The following is a 21,360-nucleotide window of genomic DNA, read 5'->3' on the forward strand; positions in this document are numbered from 1 at the left end:
AACTTCACGGCCTCGCTTTAAAGCCTTCCTGTTCCCGCCCTCCCCGGGTGGGAATACTGTAGGGGGTGCATATCCACAGTCCTGTCCCACGCGTGGGCTTTTCCCCTTGCTGGTGAAGCAGGCTTGGCGCCCTCTTTGGGACCGGCCTCAATGCCAGCGCACACCACTTTGTGAGCTGGTTCGAGTGCGCTGGGAAGTGGGTCGCCACATAAACACCCCCCAGAACCGGCGATACACCCCCCAATGTCCTCAGTCTAGGTCGGACTCTGTTTGGGAGGTCTGCCTCTGCGCCGCGGTGCCTGAATCTCAACCGGCTGCGCCAAGTCCACATGGGCCGGTTTGAGTCGGTCCAATGTGAAAACCTCCTCTTTCCCCCCAATGTCCAGCACGAATGTGGACCCGTTGTTTCTGATCACCGTAAACAGCCCCTCGTAGGGCCACTGTAGCGGTGCCCGATGTCCGTCCCGTTGTACAAAAACGAACTTACAGTTTTGCAGGTCTTTGGGTACGCAGGTCGGGTTCTGCCCATGCTGTGAAGTGGGTATGGGAGCCAGGTTACCGAGCTTCTCGCGTAGTCTGCCCAGGACTGCTGTGGGTTCTACCCTTGCCCCCTTGGGGCTGGTATGAACTCTTCTGGGACGACCAGGGGTGCGCCATACCCCAACTCGGCCGACGAGGTGTGCAAATCCTCTTTGGGCGCCGTGCAGATTCCGAGCAGGACCCAGGGAAGCTCGTCCACCCAGTTAGGCCCTTTGAGGCGGGCCATGAGAGCCGACTTCAGGTGACGGTGGAAACGCTCCACCAGTCCGTTCAACTGTGGGTGGTAGGCAGTTGTGTGGTGCAGCTGTGTCCCCAAGAGGCTGGCCATAGCTGACCACAGCCTGGAGGTGAACTGGGCGCCTCTGTCAGAGGTAATGTGGGTCGGTACACCAAAGCGAGATACCCAGGTTGCAATCAGTGCCCGGGCGCAAGATTCGGAGGTGGTGTTGGTGAGCGGGACCGCCTCTGGCCATCTTGTGAACCGGTCCACGATAGTCAGGAGGTGCCGTGCTCCTCACGACACTGGCAGGGGGCCCACGATATCCACATGAATGTGGTTGAAACGCCGGTGGGTGGGGTGGAACTGCTGCGGCAGGGCTTTGGTGTGCTGCTGCACCTTGGCCATTTGGCAGTGCATGCACGTTTTGGCCCATTCACTGACCTGCTTGCGGAGTCCGTGCCAAACGAATCTGTTGGCTACCATCCGGACGGTTGTCCTGATGGAGGGGTGCGCTAAGTTGTGAATGGAGTTGAAAACGCGCCACCGCCAGGCTGCCGGGATGACCGGATGGGGTTGGCTGGTGGTGACGTCAGAGTAGGGTCCTCTCACCTGGGCCTATGAGGAGGTCCTGGAGCTGCAAACCGGAGACTGCGGTTCTGTAACTAGGGACCTCCTCGTCTGCCTGCTGCGTCTCCGCCAGCGTTTCAGTCTACCCCTGGGACAGGGCTTGGATGTTAGGGCGGGAGAGGGCGTCCGCCACGACATTGTCCTTTCCCGAGACATGCCGGACATCCGTCATGTATTCGGAGATGTAGGACAAATGTCGCTGCTGGCAGGACGACCAGGGTCGGAGGTTTGTGGTCCGTGAATGCGGTGAAGGGCTTACCTTCTAAGAAGTACCTGAAATGCCGGATTGCCAGGTATACCGCCAACAGTTCCCGGTCGAAAGCACTGTATTTGAGCTCCGGTGGTCGCAGGTGTTTGCTGAAAAACGCCAGGGGTTGCCAGCAACCCTCGATGAGTTGCTCCAGCACCCCACCGACTGCCGTGTTAGATGTGTCCACTGTGAGGGCGGTAGGGATGTCTGTCCTGGGGTGCACTAGCATCGTGGCATTTGCCAAGGCTTCTTTGGTTTTAATGAAAGCGGTGGCGGACTCCTAGTCCCAGGTAATGTCCTTGCCCTTACCCGACATCAGGGTGAACAGGAGGCGCATGATTCGGGCAGCTTAAGGGAGGAAGCGGTGGTAGAAATTCACCATACCCACAGATCCCTGAAGGCCCTTGATTGTGTTGGGTCGGGGGAAATGACGGACCGCGTCTACCTTGGCGGGCAGAGGGGTTGCCCCGTCTTTAGTAATCCTGTGGCCCAGGAAGTCGATGGTGTTGAGCCCGAACTGGCATTTGGCTGGGTTGATTGTCAGGTTGTATTTACTCAGTCGGGCGTAGAGCTGACGGAGGTGGGACAGATGCTCCTGATGACTACTGCTGGCTATGAGGAAGTCGTCCAAATAGATGAAAGCAAAGTCCAGGTCGCGTACCACCGCATCCATTAACCGCTGGAACGTCTGTGTGGCATTCTTTAGGCCGAGCGGCATGCGGAGGAACTCAAAAAGGCCGAACGGTGTGATGAGAGCCATTTTGGACACGTCGTCCAGATGCATCGGGATTTGATGGTATCCCCGGACGAGGTCTACCTTGGAGAAGATCCGTGTGCCGTGCAGGTTTGCTGTAAAGTCCTGAATGTGCGGCACAGGGTAGCAGTCCGGTGTGTAGCCTCATTCAGCCTGCGGTAGTCACCGCATGGTCTCCAGCCCCCTGTTGCTTTGGGCACCATGTGCAGGGGGGAGGCCTATGGGCTGTCAGACCGCCGTTTGATCCCTAATTCCTCCATCCTCTTGAACTCCTCCTTCGCCAATCGGAGCTTGTCCTGGGGAAGCCTTCGAGCACGGGCGTGGAGGGGTGGTTCTTGTGTCGGGATGTGGTGCTGTATGCCATGTCTGGGCACGGCTGCCGTGAACTGTGGTGCCAGAACCGATGGGAAATCCGCCAGGACTCTGGTGAAGTCGTTGTCGGACAGCGAGATGGAGTCTAGATGTGGGGCCTGCAACTGGGCTTCACCCAGGGAGAACGTTTGAAAGGTCTTGGTATGGACCAGTCTCTTCCTTGGCAGGTCGACCAGTAGGCTGTGAGCTTGCAAAAAATCCGCTCCCAGGAGCGGTTGGGCTACGGCAGCCAGTGTGAAGTCCCACGTGAACCGGCTGGAGCCGAACTGTAGCTGCACCGTACTGATGCCGTAGGTCCTTACTGTGCTGCCTTCCGTGGCCCTCAGGGTGGGACCCGGTTCTCTGTTGCGGGTGTCAAAACTTGTTGGGAGGTAAGACACTGATCTCGGCTCTGGTGTTGACCAAAAAGCGGCGTCCCGACTGCTTGTCCCAGACATACAGGAGGCTATCCCGATGGCTGGCCGTCGTAGCCATCAGTGGCGGCTGGCCCTGGCGTTTCCCGGGAACTTGCAGGGCGGGCTACAGCGGCGGGCTTCTGCGCCCCACTGCTGGTGGTAGAAGCACCATTGTTCGTTGGTCTGCTCACCCCTGCCTCTGGGGTTAGTGGGCTCTGCGGCCGGGCCTGGTCCAGTCTGCTGCTGGGAGCGTGGCCTGGTGATCTGCTCAATGGACGCCCCACTCTCCTTCTTGGGTTTCCACAGCACCTCTGCCCGGGCTGCCCTATTTCAGGGATCGCTGAAATCTGCATCAGTCAGCAGCAGGCGTATGTCCTTGGGCAGCTGCTCCAGGAATGCCTGCTCAAACATGAGGCAGGGCTTGTGTCCTCCGGCCAGGGACAGCATCTCGTTGATCAAAGCTGATGGTGGCCTGTCCCCCAAACCATCCAGGTGCAGTAAACGGGCAGCTTGCTCGCGCCGTGAGAGTCCGAAAGTCCTTATGAGCAGGGCTTTGAATTCTGTGTACTTGCCATCCTCCGGGGGCGACTATATGAACTCCTCAACCTGGGCGGCAGTCTCCTGGTCGAGGGAGCTCACCACGTAGTAGTAACATGTGGCATCCGAGGTTATCTGCCGAACGTGGAATTGGGCTTCCATAGGTGAGGTCGCAGCGTCCAGAAGCTTGGCAGTTTTAACAGAACTGCATGAACAGATACAGTGTCGTTCATCTCCGGTCCAAGTATCATTTGGGCCGTCTGGGTCACCAATTGTAGCGGTGTGCTACACGCAGCGCTGAAATAACGACACATAGTCGGTGAGCTGCAGTTGCAAAAGAGGTTTATTCAAACTTCGCGGCCTCGCTTTAAAGCCTTCCTGTTCCCGCCCTCCCCGGGCGGGAATACTGTAGGGGGCGCGTATTCACAGTCTCGTCCCGCGCACGGGCTTTTCCACTTGCTGGTGAAGCAGGCTTGGCGCCCTCTTTGGGACCAGCCTCACTGCCGGCGCGCTCCACTTTGTGAGCCGGTTCGAGTGCGCTAGGAAGTGGGTTGCCACAATATTTTATTTATTATTTTTTCTTTCTCTCTGTTAGGTTATATATTGCATTGAACTGCTGCTGCTAAGTTAACAAATTTCATGTTCACATGCCGATGATAATAAACTTGATTCTGATTAAACGTCCATGCAGTACTCTCTGTATTTTCTTTATTCTGTTTTACTTCAGTGGCATAAGTTTTCAGAATGAATACTGTCTCTTTTCTTTAATAACCCTTATAGATATAAGAAATACAATGTAAGCCAAAAGTGATTCAGCTGATCATTTAGAAGAGTGAAATTAGACTTGGCCCCCACCTGAAAATATGTAATATCCTGATACCTGGCTAGACTCTCGTTCTACATCCGTAGTATATGATGGGCCTCAACACCTCTCAATCAATCAAATGACCAGACCTGAGACAAATCTTTATAATATCTTAACAATTACTCTGACATCCTTTGCCCAGTTTCCCAGACCTACAAACATCTCTGGTCATTTCCATTTCAGTCACCAATTACCTCGACTCTCATTTATAAAAGCTTGAATTCCAACCCATCTACACCTCAAATTAATCTACTTTTCATCTTCAGACTTTCTTCTAAGTATTTATGATGAAGCAACCAGGGATACTTTTCAAAGTGAAAGCTAATATACAAGTGCAAAGTGTGGCTAATCTATTACCTTACAGATACATAGCTTCAAACAATCATCTCCAGCTTTTCCCCTTTCCGAATTTGCAGGTTTGGCTTGGGATATTACGAATGTGAAGCAACTCTGAGGGGCCGAAGGGTACAAAGTCGCCCCTCTCCTTTCTGAGAATCGCAAGATCGCTATTATTTCGGGTCTGAAACCCAGGAAATGAGAGAGAAAGACACCCAGAATACACAAGGTTTGGAATGTGTCCTGACATCAGCGGAACGGAACCACTGACTACTGCTATTGTCTCTGGGAGATGGAATTGTGTACTGAGTACTGTACTATTCATTGAAATCCCTCAGGGGACAAACAGAGTGGGCTGGTTGAGGGATTGCATCATCCCAACCTGACTGACATCTGAGACCCCGTGAGTAAGGATAAAAGAGGGGTCTGGGGGTAACACCCCTTTAGACGTACCAGGAGTAACGCTAGAAATCCTGTGACAGCGTTTTATAGCAAAAGCCGGTGACGGCTCGTGTGCGTCCTCCCTTGCCTGGGTGGCGGGCTCACCACGGAAGAACGGTTTAGCTAAAGGAGAGGCCACAAGTGAAAGGCCACGACAACGAGACTCCTGACGGATCGAAATCATAAAGAAAAGCCGTCAAGTTTTTCTCCAAATCTCTCTCTCTCTCCAACAAATTGCAACACAGCGGTCCCCAACGGCTGCAGCCTGTACGAACTGAACGAACTATATATTTTCATCGGACAATACATTATCCCCTAGACAACGACAGAGCTTATTTCTTATTGATTATTATTATACCCGCTCTTTTAGATTTAGTATTGACGACATATATTACCTGTATATTTGCATTGATATTATTTTTGTGTATTTTTACTAATAAATGCTGTTAAAAATAGTACCATCAGACTTCAACGGACGTCTCTATCTTTGCTGGTAAGTGACCCACTTACGAGGTTCGTAACAGGGAGGATACAATATATTACAATAATGATCACCTCACCTTTTGATCTACTCACTTCCACCAATCCCATCATGTACAGCCTGCCTCACATTAGGCAGACTTCACAGTAGTCAACCCAAGGGACTGCCAAGGGGCAATGGTATAACACTCCATTTTTAGTCTGCATAGGAATATATCCTTTTTAGCTTTTTAAGAATTTGCCTCAAAGAAACTGGCCTGCATTTGTTAGGACAGTATGTTTCTATAGCATGCAAATTCTGTGGAGAAATCTCTAAACAGGAAGATTTATGGATAGCCAGTGAAAATAGCAAACATACCCAAACAAGCTGCAGCACCAACCATTGCATACAGGCCTGGTGTAACACAGTCGGCTCCAACATTACACCACTGGTTAAATATGAACCAGTCATGGTGGTGATAAGCCATCTGCTCCACTGCAATTCCCACTATTCTGCCAGCAATGGCACCAATAGCCATGCTCGGTATGAAGAGACCTGAAGGTACCTGCAAAGAAGAAGGTAGCATGAACAGAAACCAATCGACAGATGCATCCTTTTATAAACAATTCGGTTTTGTGCCAATTCTATTTCTGTCTATATTGAGCTCTTCCACACAAGACCATAAGACACAGGAACAAATTAAGCCATTCAGCCCATTGAGTTGGCCAATTCCATCATTCCATCATGACTGATTTATTATCCCTCTCAACCCTATTCTCCTGCCTTCCCTTTATAGCCTTGGACACCCTGACTAATCAAAATCCTATCAAACTCTGCTTTAAATAAACCCAATGACTTGACCTTCACAACCATCTGCAGCAATGAATTCCAAAGATTCACCATCCTGTTTGAACAGCATTCAATCAGAGATCGAGAGCAAGAGGTGACTCACAGGTCAGCAAATGCTCATGAAAAATATCAGTATTTAATCTGAGTTTTGATGTTTGAACAGTGGCCAATCAGAGATACGGATGAAGAGGTGATTCACATAGGTTGACGTGTGCATTAAAAAAGCATTGCTTTGCAGAGGTTGTGGCATTTGAATGACAGCCAATCAAAGATTGGGATTCATTGGCAAAGGCAAATAAAAATAGGACAGGGACAAGCAGAGTAGACAGGGTTAGAATAGAGATTTGAGGCTTTAGGCCTTCAGAGGAGAGGCTCGAGGATGAAAAGGTGAAAAGCTATAGGTAGTTTTTGTTTCATTTTATTTATTGTTTCCTTCTTTATAATTTCAGTTGGAGCAGTAGGGATAGTTGAAAGCTCCTCCAGTGTCCCTGACAACTTCAGCCGCAATAAGCATAGAGCAGCAGCTTCCAACAAACCGTGTTAAGGAGACAGAGCTGGAAGTGGATGGAGTCTGGATCATTCAGGAGACTGAGGAGGTGATGGACAGGATATATAGAAACATAGTTACAGCCAAGATGCAGGACACAGGAAATTGGATGATACGCGGGTGAAAGGGGTGTAATAGCCAGTGCAGAGCACTCCTGTGGTCAGCACCACCCCCCCCCTCCCCCCCAACAACAGGTATATCACTTTGGATACAGTTTGGAGGAGATAACCTAGCAGAGGAAAGTCACAGTAGTCATGTATCTGGCTTAAGTCTGGCTCTGTGGCTCAAAAAGGAAGAGGAGGAGAACAGACGAGCTGTGGTGATAGGGGATTCACTAGTTAGGAGAACATAAAGGAGGTTCTATGGACGAGAATGAGATTCTGGATGGTATGTTGCTTCCTGGGTGCCATGGTCCGGGACATCACGATTGAGTCCTCAACATTTTTAAGTGGGAGGGTCAGAGGTCATGGTCCACATGGGTACCAATGACATAGGTAGGAGGGGGGATGTTGTATGGCTGATGCTGTAGTGTGTGAAGTGCAGTTACTATTACAAGAGAGAACATAAGTCACCTGGACCAGGGGAACTGTACCCTAGGGTTCTGAAAGAGGTAGCATCAGAGATTGTGGTGGCATTAGTAATGATCTTACAAAAATCATTGGACTCTGGCATGGTGTCAGAGGACTGGAAAATTACAAATGTCACTCCACTCCTTAAAAAAGGAGGAAGACAGCAGAAAGGAACTTATAGACCAAAGGAGCCTGACCACAGTGGTTGGGAAGATGTTAGAGTCAATTGTTAAGGATGTGGTGATGGGAGTACTTGGTGACACAGGACATGATAGCACAAAATCAGCAAGGTTTTCTTCAGGGAAAATCCTGCCTGACAAACCTGTTGGAATTCTTTGAGGAGATTACAAGTAGGATAGAGAAAGGGGATGTAGCACAAAATCAGCAAGGTTTTCTTCAGGGAAAATCCTGCCTGATAAACCTGTTGGAATTCTTTGAGGAGATTACAAGTAGGATAGAGAAAGGGGATGCAGTGGATGTTATAGATTTGGACATTCAGAAGGCCTTTGACATGGTGCTACACATGAGGCTGCCTACCAAGTTAAAAGCCCATGGTATTACAGGAATGTTACTAACATGGGTAGAACATTGGCTGATTGGTAGGTGGCAGTGAATGGGAATAAAAGGATGCTTTTCTGGTTGGCTGCCAGTGACTAGTGGTGTTCAGCAGGGGTCGATGTTGGGACCAATTCTTTTTATGCTGTGTGTATATATATTTATGATTCAGATGATGGAATAGATGGTTTTGTTACCAAGTTTGCAGATGATACGAATGAGACTGGATAGGTGCATAGGAGAATACTTTGCATCCAGCGATCATAACGACATTAGCTTCAAGGTAATTATGCAAAAAGATAGATCTGGTCCTCAGGTTAAGATTGTAAATTTGAGGAAGGCCAATTTTAATACTACTAGAAAGGATCTGGCAAGTGTAGACTGGGACAGGCTGTTTTCTAGCAAAGGAGTACTTGGTAAGTGGGATACCTTCAAAAGTGAAATTTTGAGAGTACTAAGTTTGCATGTACCTGTCAGGATAAAGGCAAGGATTAGCAAATCTTTTAGTTTTCAAGAGATGTTGAGGCCCTGGTTAAGAAAGAGATGCATAGCAGTTATAAGCAAAAAGGAATAAATGAGGTACTCGAGGAGCATAAAAAATGCAAGAGAACACTTAAAAAGAAAATCAGAAGGGCTAAAAGACAAGAGGTTGCTCTAGCAACACGGTGAAGGAGAATTCTAAGGAATTCTACAGATATTTTAAGAGCAAAAGGATCGAATTGCAAGGGACAAAATTGGTCCTTTGGTGATCAGAATGGTAATCCATGTGTGGAGCCAAAAGAAGTAGTGGAGATCTTAAATAAACTTTTTGCATCTCTATTTACTTGGGAGACCAACACAGTGTCTATAGAAGTGAGGCAAAGGAGCACCGACTTCATGGACCCTATAAAGGTGTTTGCTGCCTTGAGGGAAATTAGGGAGGATAAATCCCCAGCGCCTGACAAGCTGTCTCCTCGGATCCTGTGGAGAAACAAGTGCAAAGATTGCTGGGGCTCTAGCAGAGATATTTAAACCATCCTTAGTGACAGGTGAGGTTCTGGAGGATTCAATGTTGTTAATGGTGTTTAAGAAAGGCTCTAAGAATAAACCAAGAAATTAAAGGCCAGTGAGCCTGACATCAGTAGTGGCAAAGTTTTCCGAAGGCATTCAATGAGACCAGATATTCATGTACATGGATAGACAGAGACGGATTACCGATAGTCAGCATGGTTTCATGCATGATAGGTTGTGTCTAACCAATCTTACAGCATTTTTTGAGGAACTTACCAAGAAATCTGATGAAGGCAAGGCAGCATTAGGACTTCAGCAAGGCATTAATTGAAAAAGGCATCACAGATAGATAGGAACATAAAGTATTTGGCATTTTGGCCTCTATAGATCAAAGTATTGAGAACAGGAGGGGATTTTATGCTGAAATTGTAAAACATGCTGTGGAGGCTAGTTTTGGTCACTTACCAACAGGAAAGATGTAAATAAGATTGAAAAAGTAAGAAAATTTACAAGGATATTGCCAGAACTGGATGATCTGAGTTATACAGAAAGATTGAATATTTAGAGCTTTAATCCCTAGAATGTATTTAGGTAGAGGGAAGATTTGAGAAAGGTATACAAAATTATGAAGGGTATAGACAGAGTAAATGAAAGTAGGCTTTTTCCACTGAGGTTGGGTGAGACTAAAACTAGAGGTCATGGGTTAAAGATGAAAGGTAAAACGTTTAAGGGGAACACGAGAGGACACTTCTTCAGAGGGTGGTGAGAGTTTGGAACGAGCTGCTAGTGCAAGGGGTAGGTATGATTGTGATTTCAACACTAAGAGAAATGTGGATAGGTACTTGGATAGGAGGCATATGGAGGGCTATGATCCAGTTGAGTGTCGATGGGACTAGTGGCTGGGTGAGTGGTTCGGCACAGACTAAGTGGACCAAAGTTTTCTATGACTCAATAACTCTGGTTAAGCAAATTCCTCCTCATCTCTGTTCTAAAGGGACACCCTTCTTTTCTGAGGTTGTGCTCTCAGGTCCTAGTCTCTTCCATTATTGGAAATATGCTCTCCGCATCCACTCTATCTAGGCCTTTCAATATTTGAGAATTTCAATGAGATACCCCCAGCCCCATTCTACTAAACTCCAGTACATACAGGCCTAGAGCCACCAAACACTGCCCATCCATTAACCTTTTCATTCCCCATCCTCAAAGTCACTACAGCTCACACCCTCCTGTGGGTTTTAAAGCACATTTAAAATTCCTCCCTTACCTCTGGGGAAAAAAAACAACCAGCAGGTGTTCAATAGTAACAACATATTAGCAGATTAAAATGGCCCTCAAAAATGGTTGATTATTATTCATGGACAATCACAGTGGAGCAGAGTTAAAGGTGCTCTTTTATTTCCGGTGACCAGTCCCTTTGAAACAGGGAGGAATGAAAAGTATTCAGCTTGATGTGGCAGAATGACTCCTGACCTGTGTCTTGTAGGGAACAGGTAGGGAAGCACGAGGCAACAATCTTCAGAACAGGTGGGAATAGGCAGAGAGGAGTGTGAGGCTTGATACTTCAGAGCAGAAGAGAGCAAATAGAGGAGGGCAAGGCACAAGGATTCGGAGAAGAGAGCGAGTAAACAGGAGCGCTTGGTCTGAGATCTTGGAGCAGATGAGAGCTGGTAGAGGAATGTGAGGCATGAGATTAAGAGGCAGAAAAGACATTGGAAAATTTGGTCACAGGCACCTGCTCTGTCTACATTTAAAAAAAAAACTCACACCATAATGAGTTTATAATCTTTGAAATAATTAAGCAAACATCAATTTTGCCTCTAACCTCTACCATGCCCTTAAATCCACCTGGTCCATTTCTGACATCTCTTCCCCCCTTTCTCTATTTCTGTCTTCATCTCTGGAGACCAACTTGAATAAACTTAATGATTCCCAATGCTGTCTTGCCTATACCTCCTTTCACCTTGTTTCCTGTAAAAATGCCATTCCCATTTCTCAGATCTCCTGTATCCAACACATCTGTTCTCAGGCTGAGGCTTTCCTTACCAGTACATCAGAAATGTATTCCTCCTTCAAAAGGGATGGTCTTTCTTCCCCTACCATTGATGCTGCCCTAACCTGCATCACCTCCATTTCCCAGACATCCATTCTCACCCCATCTTCTCCCAACCCCGCTCTTTGATTTTTATAGGGATCGCTCCCCTCTGGGATTCCATTGTCCATTCATCCTTCCCCACTAGTCCTCCCAGCGCTTATCCCTGCGTGTGGACGAAGTGCTTCACCTCCTCCTTCATCTCCACTCTGGAACCCAAACAGTCCTTCCAGGTGAGGCAACAATTCACCTGCGAATCTGCTGGGGTCACCTATTGATCCGGTGATCCTGATGTGGCCTCAACTACACCGGTGAGACCCAACATCAATTCGGGGGTTGCTTCATTACGCACCTCCACTCCATCTGCCAAAAGCAGAACTTCCCAGTATTCCAACATCTAATTCCGATTATCATTCCGACATGTCAGTCCATGGCCTCCTCTTGTGCCACAATGATGCCACCCTCAAGGTGGAATACCAACACTTTATGTTCTGTCTTGGTAGCCTCCAACCTGATGCCATGAATATTGATTTCTCCTTATGGTAAAAAATAATTTCCTCCTCCTCCCTCTTGTTCTATTCCCCATTCTGGCCCCTTAGCTCTTCTCACCTGCATCTCACCTCCCCCTGATGTCCCCCATCCTTCCCTTTCTCCTCTGGTCCACTCTCCTTTCTTATCAGATTCATTCATCTCCAGCCTTTTACCTTTTCCACCCACCTGGCTTCACCTATCACCTTCCAGCTATCCTACTTCCCCTCCCGCCACCTTTTTATTCGTGCATCTTCCTCCTTTTCCAGACCTAAAGGGTCTTGGCCTGAATCCTCAACTGTTTGTTTATTTCCATGGATGCTGATTTAAATCCATAAGACAAAATTAGCCCATCTGGCCCATCGAGTCTGCTCCACCATTCAACCATGTCTGATCCTTTTTTTACCTCCTCCTCAACCCCAGTTCCCAGTTTTCTCCCCGTAACCTTTGATGCCATGTCCAGTCAAGAACCTGTTAATCTCTGCCTTAAATACACCCAACAACTTGGCCTCTACACTGCATGTGGTAACAAATTCCACAAATTCACCACCCTTTGGCTAAAGAAATTTCTCTGCATCTCTGTTTTGAAAGGGCGTCCCTCAATCTTGAAGCTGCGCCCTCTTGTCCTAGACTCTCCCACCATGGGAAACATCCTTTCCACATCTACTCTGTCTAGACCTTTTAACATTCAAAAAGTTTCAATAAGATACCCCCTCACCCTTCTGAATCCCAGTGAGTACAGACCCAGAGCCATCAAACATTCCTCGTATGATAACCTTTCATTCCTGGAATCATCCCTGTGAACTTCCTCTGGACCCTCTCCAAAGACCCCAGCACATCTTTTCTAAGATGAGGGGCCCAAAACTGTTTACATTACTCAAGGTGAGGCCTCACCAGTGCCTTATAAAGCCCCAGCATCACATCCCTACTCTTGTATTCTAGACCTCTTAAACTGAATGCTAACATGGCATTTGCCTTCAACACCACCGACTCAACCTGCAAGTTAACCTTTACCGTGTTCTGCATAAGGACTCTCAAGTGCATCTCAGATTTTTGAAATTTTTCCCCTGGTTAGAAAACAGTTCGCACATTTATTTCCATTACCAAAGTGCATGACCATGCATTTTCCAACATCGTATTTCACTTGCCACTTTCTAGCCCATTTTCCTAATCTGTCTGAGTCTTTCTGCATCCTATCAGTTTCTACTATCCTCTTTGATATTATTTGCTAGCTTGCTTTCATATTTCATCTTTTCTCTTCTAATTATTTTTTAGTTGTTCTCTGCGGGTTTTTAAAAACTTCCCAATCCTCTATCTTCCCACTAATTTTCTGTTTTGTTATATACCTCGTATGTTATGTTGTATATTCAACTTCTCCCTATAACTCTCGTGCTGAAATGCCAGCAACATCCTTGTAAACTTTCTCTGAAATCTTTCAAGCTTATTGATAACCTTCCTGAAGGTAGGTATCTGGACCAACACACAATACTCTAAATTCAGCCCCACCAACATCTCATCACTCTACTACCTCAGTTCTATAGTCTATGTCTGTCTCCAAAGTAAACACAGATGGAAAAATTCCATTGAAATTGCCTCATCAAATTCAGCTTCATGCATGAATAATCAAACTGATTGTCATGTGGACCAGTTCTGCCCTTTGCCATCGATTTGGTCTTAATATACTTCTGGAAACTTTTGGGATTCTCTTTCACCTTGTCTGGCAGAGCAACCTCTTTTAGGCCTCCTGAGTTCTCTCATAAGACTCCTGTGAATATAGAAACATAGAAAACCTCCAGCACAATACAAGCCCTTTGGCTCTCCTTCGGTCCAAGGAGAAAAGGCCGAGTTCACTCAACCTATTTTCATAAGGCATGTTCCCCAATCCGGGCAGCAGCACTTGTAAATCTCCTCTGCACCCTTTCTATAGCTTCCACATCCTTCCTGTAGTGAGGCGACCAGAACTGAGCACAGTACTCCAAGTGGGGTCTGACCAGGGTCCTATGTAGCTGCATCATTACCTCTCGGCTCTTAAATTCAATTCCACGATTGACAAAGGCCAATACACCATACGCCTGCTTAACCACAGAGTCAACCTGTGCAGCTGCTTTGTGTGTCCTATGGACTCGGACCCCAAGATCCCCCCGATTTAATACTATATTCTGCCATCATATTTGACCTACCAAAATGAACCACTTCACACTTAAAAACACAAAATGCTGGGAGAACTCAGGAAGGCCAGACAGCATCTATGGGAGGAGGTAGTGACGACGTTTCGGGCTGAAACCAGCATTTTGTGTTTTTATTTATTTTTCAGCATCTGCAGATTCACTCATGTTGCTTTTCACTTCACACTTATCTGGGTTGAACTCCATCTGCCACTTCTCAGCACAGTATTGCATCCTATCAATGCCCCACTGTAACCTCTGACAGCCCTCCACACTATCCACAACACCCCCAACCTTTTTGTCATCAGAAAATTTACTAACCCATCCCTTCACTTCCTCATCCAGGTCATTTATAAAAATCACAAAGAGTAAGGGCCCCAGATCAGATCCCTGAGGTCACCTACCTCCATGCAGATTATGACCCGTCTACAACCACTCTGTCTTCTGTGGGCAAGATCCACAAAGCAATGTTCCCTTGTATCCCATGCCTCCTTACTTTCTCAATAAGCCTTGCATAGGGTACCTTATCAAATGCCTAACTGAAATCCATTTACAATACATATACTACTCTTTCTTCATCAATGTGTTTAGTCACATCCTCAAAAAATTCAATCAGACTCGTAAGGCACGACCTGCCCTTTATAAAGCCATGCTGACGACTTCTAATCATATTATACCTCTCCAAATGTTCATATATCCTGCCTCTCAGGATCTTCTCCATCAACTTACCTACCACTGAGGTAAGACTCACTGGTCTATAATTTCCTGGGCTATCTTTACTCCCTTTCTTGAATAAAGGAACAACATCCGCAACCCTCCAATTCTTGGTAACCTCTTCCGTCCCCATTGATGATGCAAAGATCATCACCAGAGGCTCCTCCCTCGCCTCCCACAGTAGCCTGGGGTACATTTCATCCAGTCCCGGCAACTTATCCAACTTGATGCTTTCCAAAAGCTCCAGCACATCCTCTTTCTTAATATCTACATGCTCCAGCTTTTCAGTCTGCCGCAAGTCATCACTACAATCAATAAGATCCTTTTCCACAGTGAATACTAGTATTCATTAAATATCTCTGCTATTTCCTCCAGTTCCATACACACTTTTCAACTGTCACACTTGATAGGTCCTATTCTTTTAAGTCTTATCCTCTTGCTCTTCACATATTTGTAGAATGCCTTGGGGTTTTCCTTAATTCTGCCCACCAAGGCCTTCTCATGGGCCCTTCTGGCTCTCCTAATTTCCTTCTTAAGTTCCTTCCTAGTAGCCTTATAATCTTCTAGCTCTCTAACATTACCTAGCTCTCTGAACCTTTTGTAAGCTTTTCTTTTCTACTTGCCTTTGTACACCACTGTTCCTGTACCCTACTATAACTTCCCTGTCTCATTGGAACATACCTATACAGAGCTCTACACAAATATCCCCTGAATATTTGCCACATTACTTCTGTACTTTTCCCTGAGAACATCTGTCTCTAATTTAAGCCTCCAATTTCCTGCCTGATAGCCTCATAATTCCCCTTACTCCAATTAAACGCTTAATATCTGAACATTGTATCCAATTTGAAAATAAAACATTTGTTACCTTAATTCCAAATGTGAAAATAGTCATAATAATTTTGAATATTAGTGCCAGTGCCAGTTTCCCTATGGCATCGTATACTCCTTGACCGGCAGGTCGATCGGGGATGTCATCCAGCAGCTTACTGACGTTTGCATCAGTCTGGTAATCACAAAGCGGTGAAGATTCTAGAGGCCCACAGTCAGTGAAGAGCTCTTTAATCAGCTCACTCGTGTTCTTCCTCGTGTACTGATTAGGAAAGGCGACCACAGCAGTAATGACGGTCACCGTAATGACTTCCAGGACAGGAAACTTCCCGAATTTTGTGGTCTTCCGACGTCTGCACCATGCAATGTTAGCACGGATGAAAAAGGCTCCCCAGAGTCCACCGAATACACCCAGGAGGATAAAAGGAATCAGTTCAAATAAGTACCAAGGAGTGTGATACTCCACGTAAAAGAGGACCAGACGGCTGTTTCCAAATGGATTAATGGAACGCAAGATAAAGGCTGCCACTAATGCAGCAAAAAACGATCTCCAGAGGGTTTTCAAGGGAAAATAGTAGCTAACCTGGAAGAAAAGGATTTTTATTTGTGTATAAAAAGAAAAACATATTAATCTTTTAAAAGCTTTTCAATACAAAATTTACATACAGTACACCAGCCAAGAGAAACTGGCCAACCCACTTCAGAATTGATAATGAAGAGGAAAATAGAGGTATTCAAATGCCTTTCAATGAAAATATATGTACAGTGGATTCCAGTTAACTAGGTCATCTGTTAATCAGGGCAGCCGTTAATTTGAGACATTCTTAAAGAACAAAAGCTCAAGAAAATAGCCAGGGTTCCCTTAGTTTATTTGGGAAACTGTGCCGCTAATTTGGACAAGAGACTGTTGGCAAGCAGTTTTTAACTAGCAGCAGTCATGTGCACATTGTGTGGACACTACACCCTGCTTAGAGCGAGTAGATTACAGAAATGTTCAAAAGCAGTGATTTCTGTCAGCTGGCGAGAAATAAGCAGCAAGACAATTCAGAACTCACTGTTTTGCTCACTCTGGTTAAGCATTCAGGCTTGGGATGCCAGAAGCAGCTGGGAGTGGAAATGAAATGATTTGGAGGGTGTGATTGACAAAAGCATTGTATGAAGGCAGTCCGTTGTCAGCTCTAAGTGTCTGCACTGACTTTGTTCATTTACAGTCAATCAAAAGAATTGGATTAATTCCTCCGTCAATAACTATGAGGAACTAATTCTCAGTTTTATAGTACTGTAGCAGCTTCATTAGCATTCTACTTTGCCTGTACTTCATTTAAATGCATATGTAATTTGTTACTCAGTTAAACAGTAGTTCATTTTTTTTTAACATACCTTTTTACCTATTTCCACGGAATTTCAGCTAACTGGGGCTGCTGCTCAGTTGGGCCAAAATGTACTTGTCTTGATCTATCCCAATTAACCAGAATCCACTTTATTTGTCTGGAAACTAATACTTGGTTATTTGCAGGACATAAATGTTCGTTTGCTGATTTTTATTGAGATAAGACAAACTAATCTCAAGAACATGATGGACAAAAAATGACCTGTTTCCCCATCACACTTATGAATCAGGCAACATGAGTGAATCTGCAGATGCTGGAAATAAATAAAAAAACACAAAATGCTGGCGGAACTCAGCAGGCCAGACAGCATCTATGGGAGGAGGTAGTGACGACATTTCGGGTCTGGCCCGTCTGGTCCCTTCGGGTTTCGGCCCGAAACATCGTCACTACCTCCTCCCATAGATGCTGTCTGGCCTGCTGAGTTCTGCCAGCATTTTGTGTTTTTTTACATTTATGAACCATTTGTCTTTCCTTGTCAGTAGTTTTTCATTGTTCTTTAAAAATAGCTGATAGTGGGGGGGGGGGGGAAGAAGAGGGTAAGTAGCAAAAAGCTCACACTATCTACTAAATGCTCTCAAAGGCGTGCATCTCAAATAGCCCTGACAAACAAGTCCAGTGGAACCATTTCTATTGACAAGAGAGGGGCAAAGGCAGGTTTCTGGTGCCTTAAAGCTAGTCGCTTCAGGTAGATGGTGCTCGCCAGGTGTTGTTGGCAGAAAACTCTGATCTCAAACCTGTGCTGCCTTGCAGTTATACTCACTCATAGGGAAGACTTTGGGAATAAACCCAAGGAAAAATCTGGAGCTGGGGTCTCTAAGGGTAACTGGCAACTCTTGCAATGTAGCAAGTGCCCAACTATATCGGTCTCTACTATTCCTTTGGATTTATCAGCTGTGTGGCGAGGGGGAGCCTGCTGCATAGTCAGTAGCTTGTTCTCCATCTCATACTGCCCTGGCCTGCATATCATGCAGACAGATTAGACACAATAACCATGATCGACCCTGAGCAATGGAGGCAATCAGATACTTTCCGTATATTTATTTAGTTTGGAATGGAGATATCAATGAACAGGCTAAAACTTAACGGCCTTCCCTGACAGACCGTGGAATGGCAGCAGTGAGGCACACAGAACACTGCTGCTGTTAACAAAAGAGTTTTTAGACTTAAGACCACACAGCAATGAAGCTACAATGGCACATTTCAAAAGGAAGGTAGTGTGTGCCCTGAAGTGGTTCCAATGAGCTCGAGACGTTGTGGCACCGGTTATGGCATAGGAAGTTCTATAATGAGGTTCTGGTCACCTCATTATAGGAAGGATGTGGAAGCTATGGAGAGGGTTTACCAGGATGTTGCCTGGTTTGGAGAACAAGTCATATGTAGGATAGCAGAGCTGGGACTTTACTCTTTGGAGCGTAGAGGAATGAGAGGGGACTATCGAGGTCTACAAGATTATGAGAGGCATAGATAGGGTGGATAGTCAGTACCTGTTTCCCAGGCACCAATAGCAAACACCAGAGTGCATATGTACAAAATTAAGGGAGGGAAGTTTAGCGGAGACATCAGGGGTAGGTTTTTTTTTGTTTTTTTTTCCCCACACAGAGGGTTGTGAGTGCCTGGAATGACTCACCGGGGATGGTGGTGGAGGCTAAAACATTAGGAGTATTTAAGAGCCTCTTGGACAGGCACATGGATGAAAGAAAAAAAAAAGAGGGTTATGGGGTAGTGTAAGTTTAGTACTTTTTTAAAGGATTATATGGGTTGGCACAACAAAGAGGGCTGAAGGGCCTGTACTGTGCTGTAGTATTCTATGGTGGTTTTGGATTAGTCTGAGTGAGGAACTGGTACATTTTACAAATGACAATAGACAACAGACAATAGGTGCAGAAGTAGACCATTCGGCCCCTCGAGTCTGCACCGAACTGTCAAACTGTCACCGAATGGTCAAACTGCAGCTAGCAACTACCAGTCATGGAGGGAATGAATGTTTAGAGCAGTACTGCGCTACCAATCAGCTATGTTGCTTTGTTCTGGGTGGCTTTGAACTTGAGTGTTTTTGAAAACATTCTGAGATATGTCATGCTCTTTACTTGCCTCCTGTGGAAAGGCTTCGAAGGTCAAGAGATGAGTCACTCACCGTACATACATATACAGACTGGTGGGGAACTCGATGATGGTGATCTTATTGAATGTCAAGGAAAAGTGGTCAGACTATCTTTCATAGTGCTCTTAAACTTCCCACTTTATCAGTTGACACTTGAATGATATCTTGTTACTGCTACCTGCAGATATACGTACACTACTTCATTTGGTGAACAATTGCAAATGTAATTAAATACCATGCAATCAGTTCCATCTCTGATGGAATGAAAGCCACTGATGAAATCAGTAAAGAGGGATAGGCCGAGGACACTCCCTGCAGGAACATGTTGGGGCTGAGGTGACTCACAGCCATGAACCATAACCACCTTTCTCTGTGCTGGGTGTGACTGCGGTCATTGAATTATTTCCTCATTGACTTATTTGATACTGCATTCAGTCACATGTCAAGTGTAGTCACTGTCACCTGGACCTTAGTTTTTCTGTCAACATTTAGACTAAGGTTGTGATGAGATTTGGAACACAATGGTCCTGGCAAAAATGAAAAATGTTTCCACAAGAAAATTCACAGGGTTTTTTAAATTCTGGTTGCTCTTCTAATATCTGTTCTGTTTCTGTTTTTTACTTCTTCTTTTCACATATTACACTGGATCACAGAAGTAGAAGGGTGGGCACCTAACCCTTCTACTTCTGAAATCCATTCAATGAGAAGATAGATGATTTGTGAGCAAGCTTCATACATCTTGTATCTCATGATTCTCAACCGGATTAATTAACAAAAACAATCTTATTGATTAGCTCAAGCATCAACTGTTTGTGCAAAAGTGAAGCAAACTTTCAGCATCCGTTACAAGTTCAAGCATTCCTCAACTTGAAAGGCTTGGAACTAAGTTGTAAAATATGATCCACTGGTGGAAGACTCAACCACCAGTAGAAAAAAATCATTTCATATCTTCTTTCAATTGTCATCTTTGATTAGATTAACCAATTATTTTTGTCCTTGGCACCTGTTGGAAACCATTATTTTTAATAATCCTTTTTATAAGATTTGTACTTTTCAACAAATGTATTTTTCACCATATGTGGTGGTTCTTGGCCACTCACTGGCAGCTAAACTAATGGTTTATCACTATTCTCATTGGCTAAGTATTAGCACATTACCCATGTGATGTAACTGTTTTAACTATGCAGTCTTTTTAGCTAGTTTATTCCTATCTAAGGAATTTTCCTCATCGTATTATAAAAGTGATGGATTTTCAGAGGTGCCATCCTGGCTTCTTTTCTATCTTTTGTATTCATCTCCCAGCGTCATTTCTCAGCTCTTTGTGCGTTTATTTGTATTTTAAAATAAACTGGAAATCTTAGAATTAGGACCCCTCATTATTACTGACTTCCAGAAGAACCTTAAGGATCTGAAAGTAAACAGAGATCCAATACAACTAGAATGGTCTGAGTAAATGTACGTTGCACTCTTTTTCAAGACCAATGTATATTTACAGAAGTGTTTTTTATATAAAAGAGTACCCAAATGTAAATTGAAAATTTTAAAGCTACAAATGAACTTCATCACCATATTGTATTTCATTATACATAAAGACCTGCAATTCATTGGCTTTTTTGATCATTTCCTATGGTCATCCATCACATTTTAATGACCTATGCACATTAACTATTTACAGCTCCAACAGTTCTAGCTTTACACTATTTAGAATCTATACTGATCGCTCCTTTTTACAACCTTATCTGATGGCCTGGTATTTAATTACTTTGAAATCTATTTTCCATAGTTTTTCTCAGCCATCCAATCTCTTAAAATGTCATAATTTAATTCTTCCCTCTATCAGGCTTTTTGTCCAACCCATCAAGGTTGTCTACATGTACAGCTGAGGTCTTAAGACAGATTCCAATGCAACACTGTGAATCACATCTGGCCATTATCACAACCGCCTTCTGTAGCTTGTATAATTTCCTAACCAGGTTAGTAATTTACTTTCAATTCAATGACCTTCAGAATGAGTCTCTAAGGAGAAGTCTTCCTGATTATATCTTGCAAGTCCATAAAAAAAACCCATCCAAAGACATTAGCCAGTCAACTTCTATAGTCACCAACTCCAAATCATCAATTTTTAGGCCAATGAGGCACTTCATATATGCATGCTGGCTCTCTTCAGTCAGCAGAAAACTTTCATGGTGTTTAGTTAATCTTAATTACAGGTTCTATTTTCTAGCTTTAGATGT

The 21,360-nt window shown here is 45.1% G+C and overlaps 1 protein-coding gene across 5 annotated transcripts in view; it reads right to left on the reverse strand.

The window, feature by feature from the left end:
- clcn3 (chloride channel 3) overlaps positions 1 to 21,360 on the reverse strand; it is a 218,904-nt gene that overhangs the window by 37,503 nt on the left and 160,041 nt on the right. For all 5 annotated transcript variants that reach the window (XM_059974104.1, XM_059974101.1, XM_059974102.1 and 2 more), the window contains 2 exons: positions 15,672 to 16,217; positions 6,176 to 6,362 (listed from right to left, as the gene is read on the reverse strand). In XM_059974104.1, the coding sequence (XP_059830087.1) occupies positions 6,176 to 6,362; positions 15,672 to 16,217 (733 nt within the window). The remainder of the gene's footprint in view (positions 1 to 6,175; positions 6,363 to 15,671; positions 16,218 to 21,360) is intronic.

The sequence above is a fragment of the Hypanus sabinus genome, chromosome 7 (assembly GCF_030144855.1).
Source record: "Hypanus sabinus isolate sHypSab1 chromosome 7, sHypSab1.hap1, whole genome shotgun sequence".
NCBI lineage: Eukaryota > Metazoa > Chordata > Chondrichthyes > Myliobatiformes > Dasyatidae > Hypanus > Hypanus sabinus.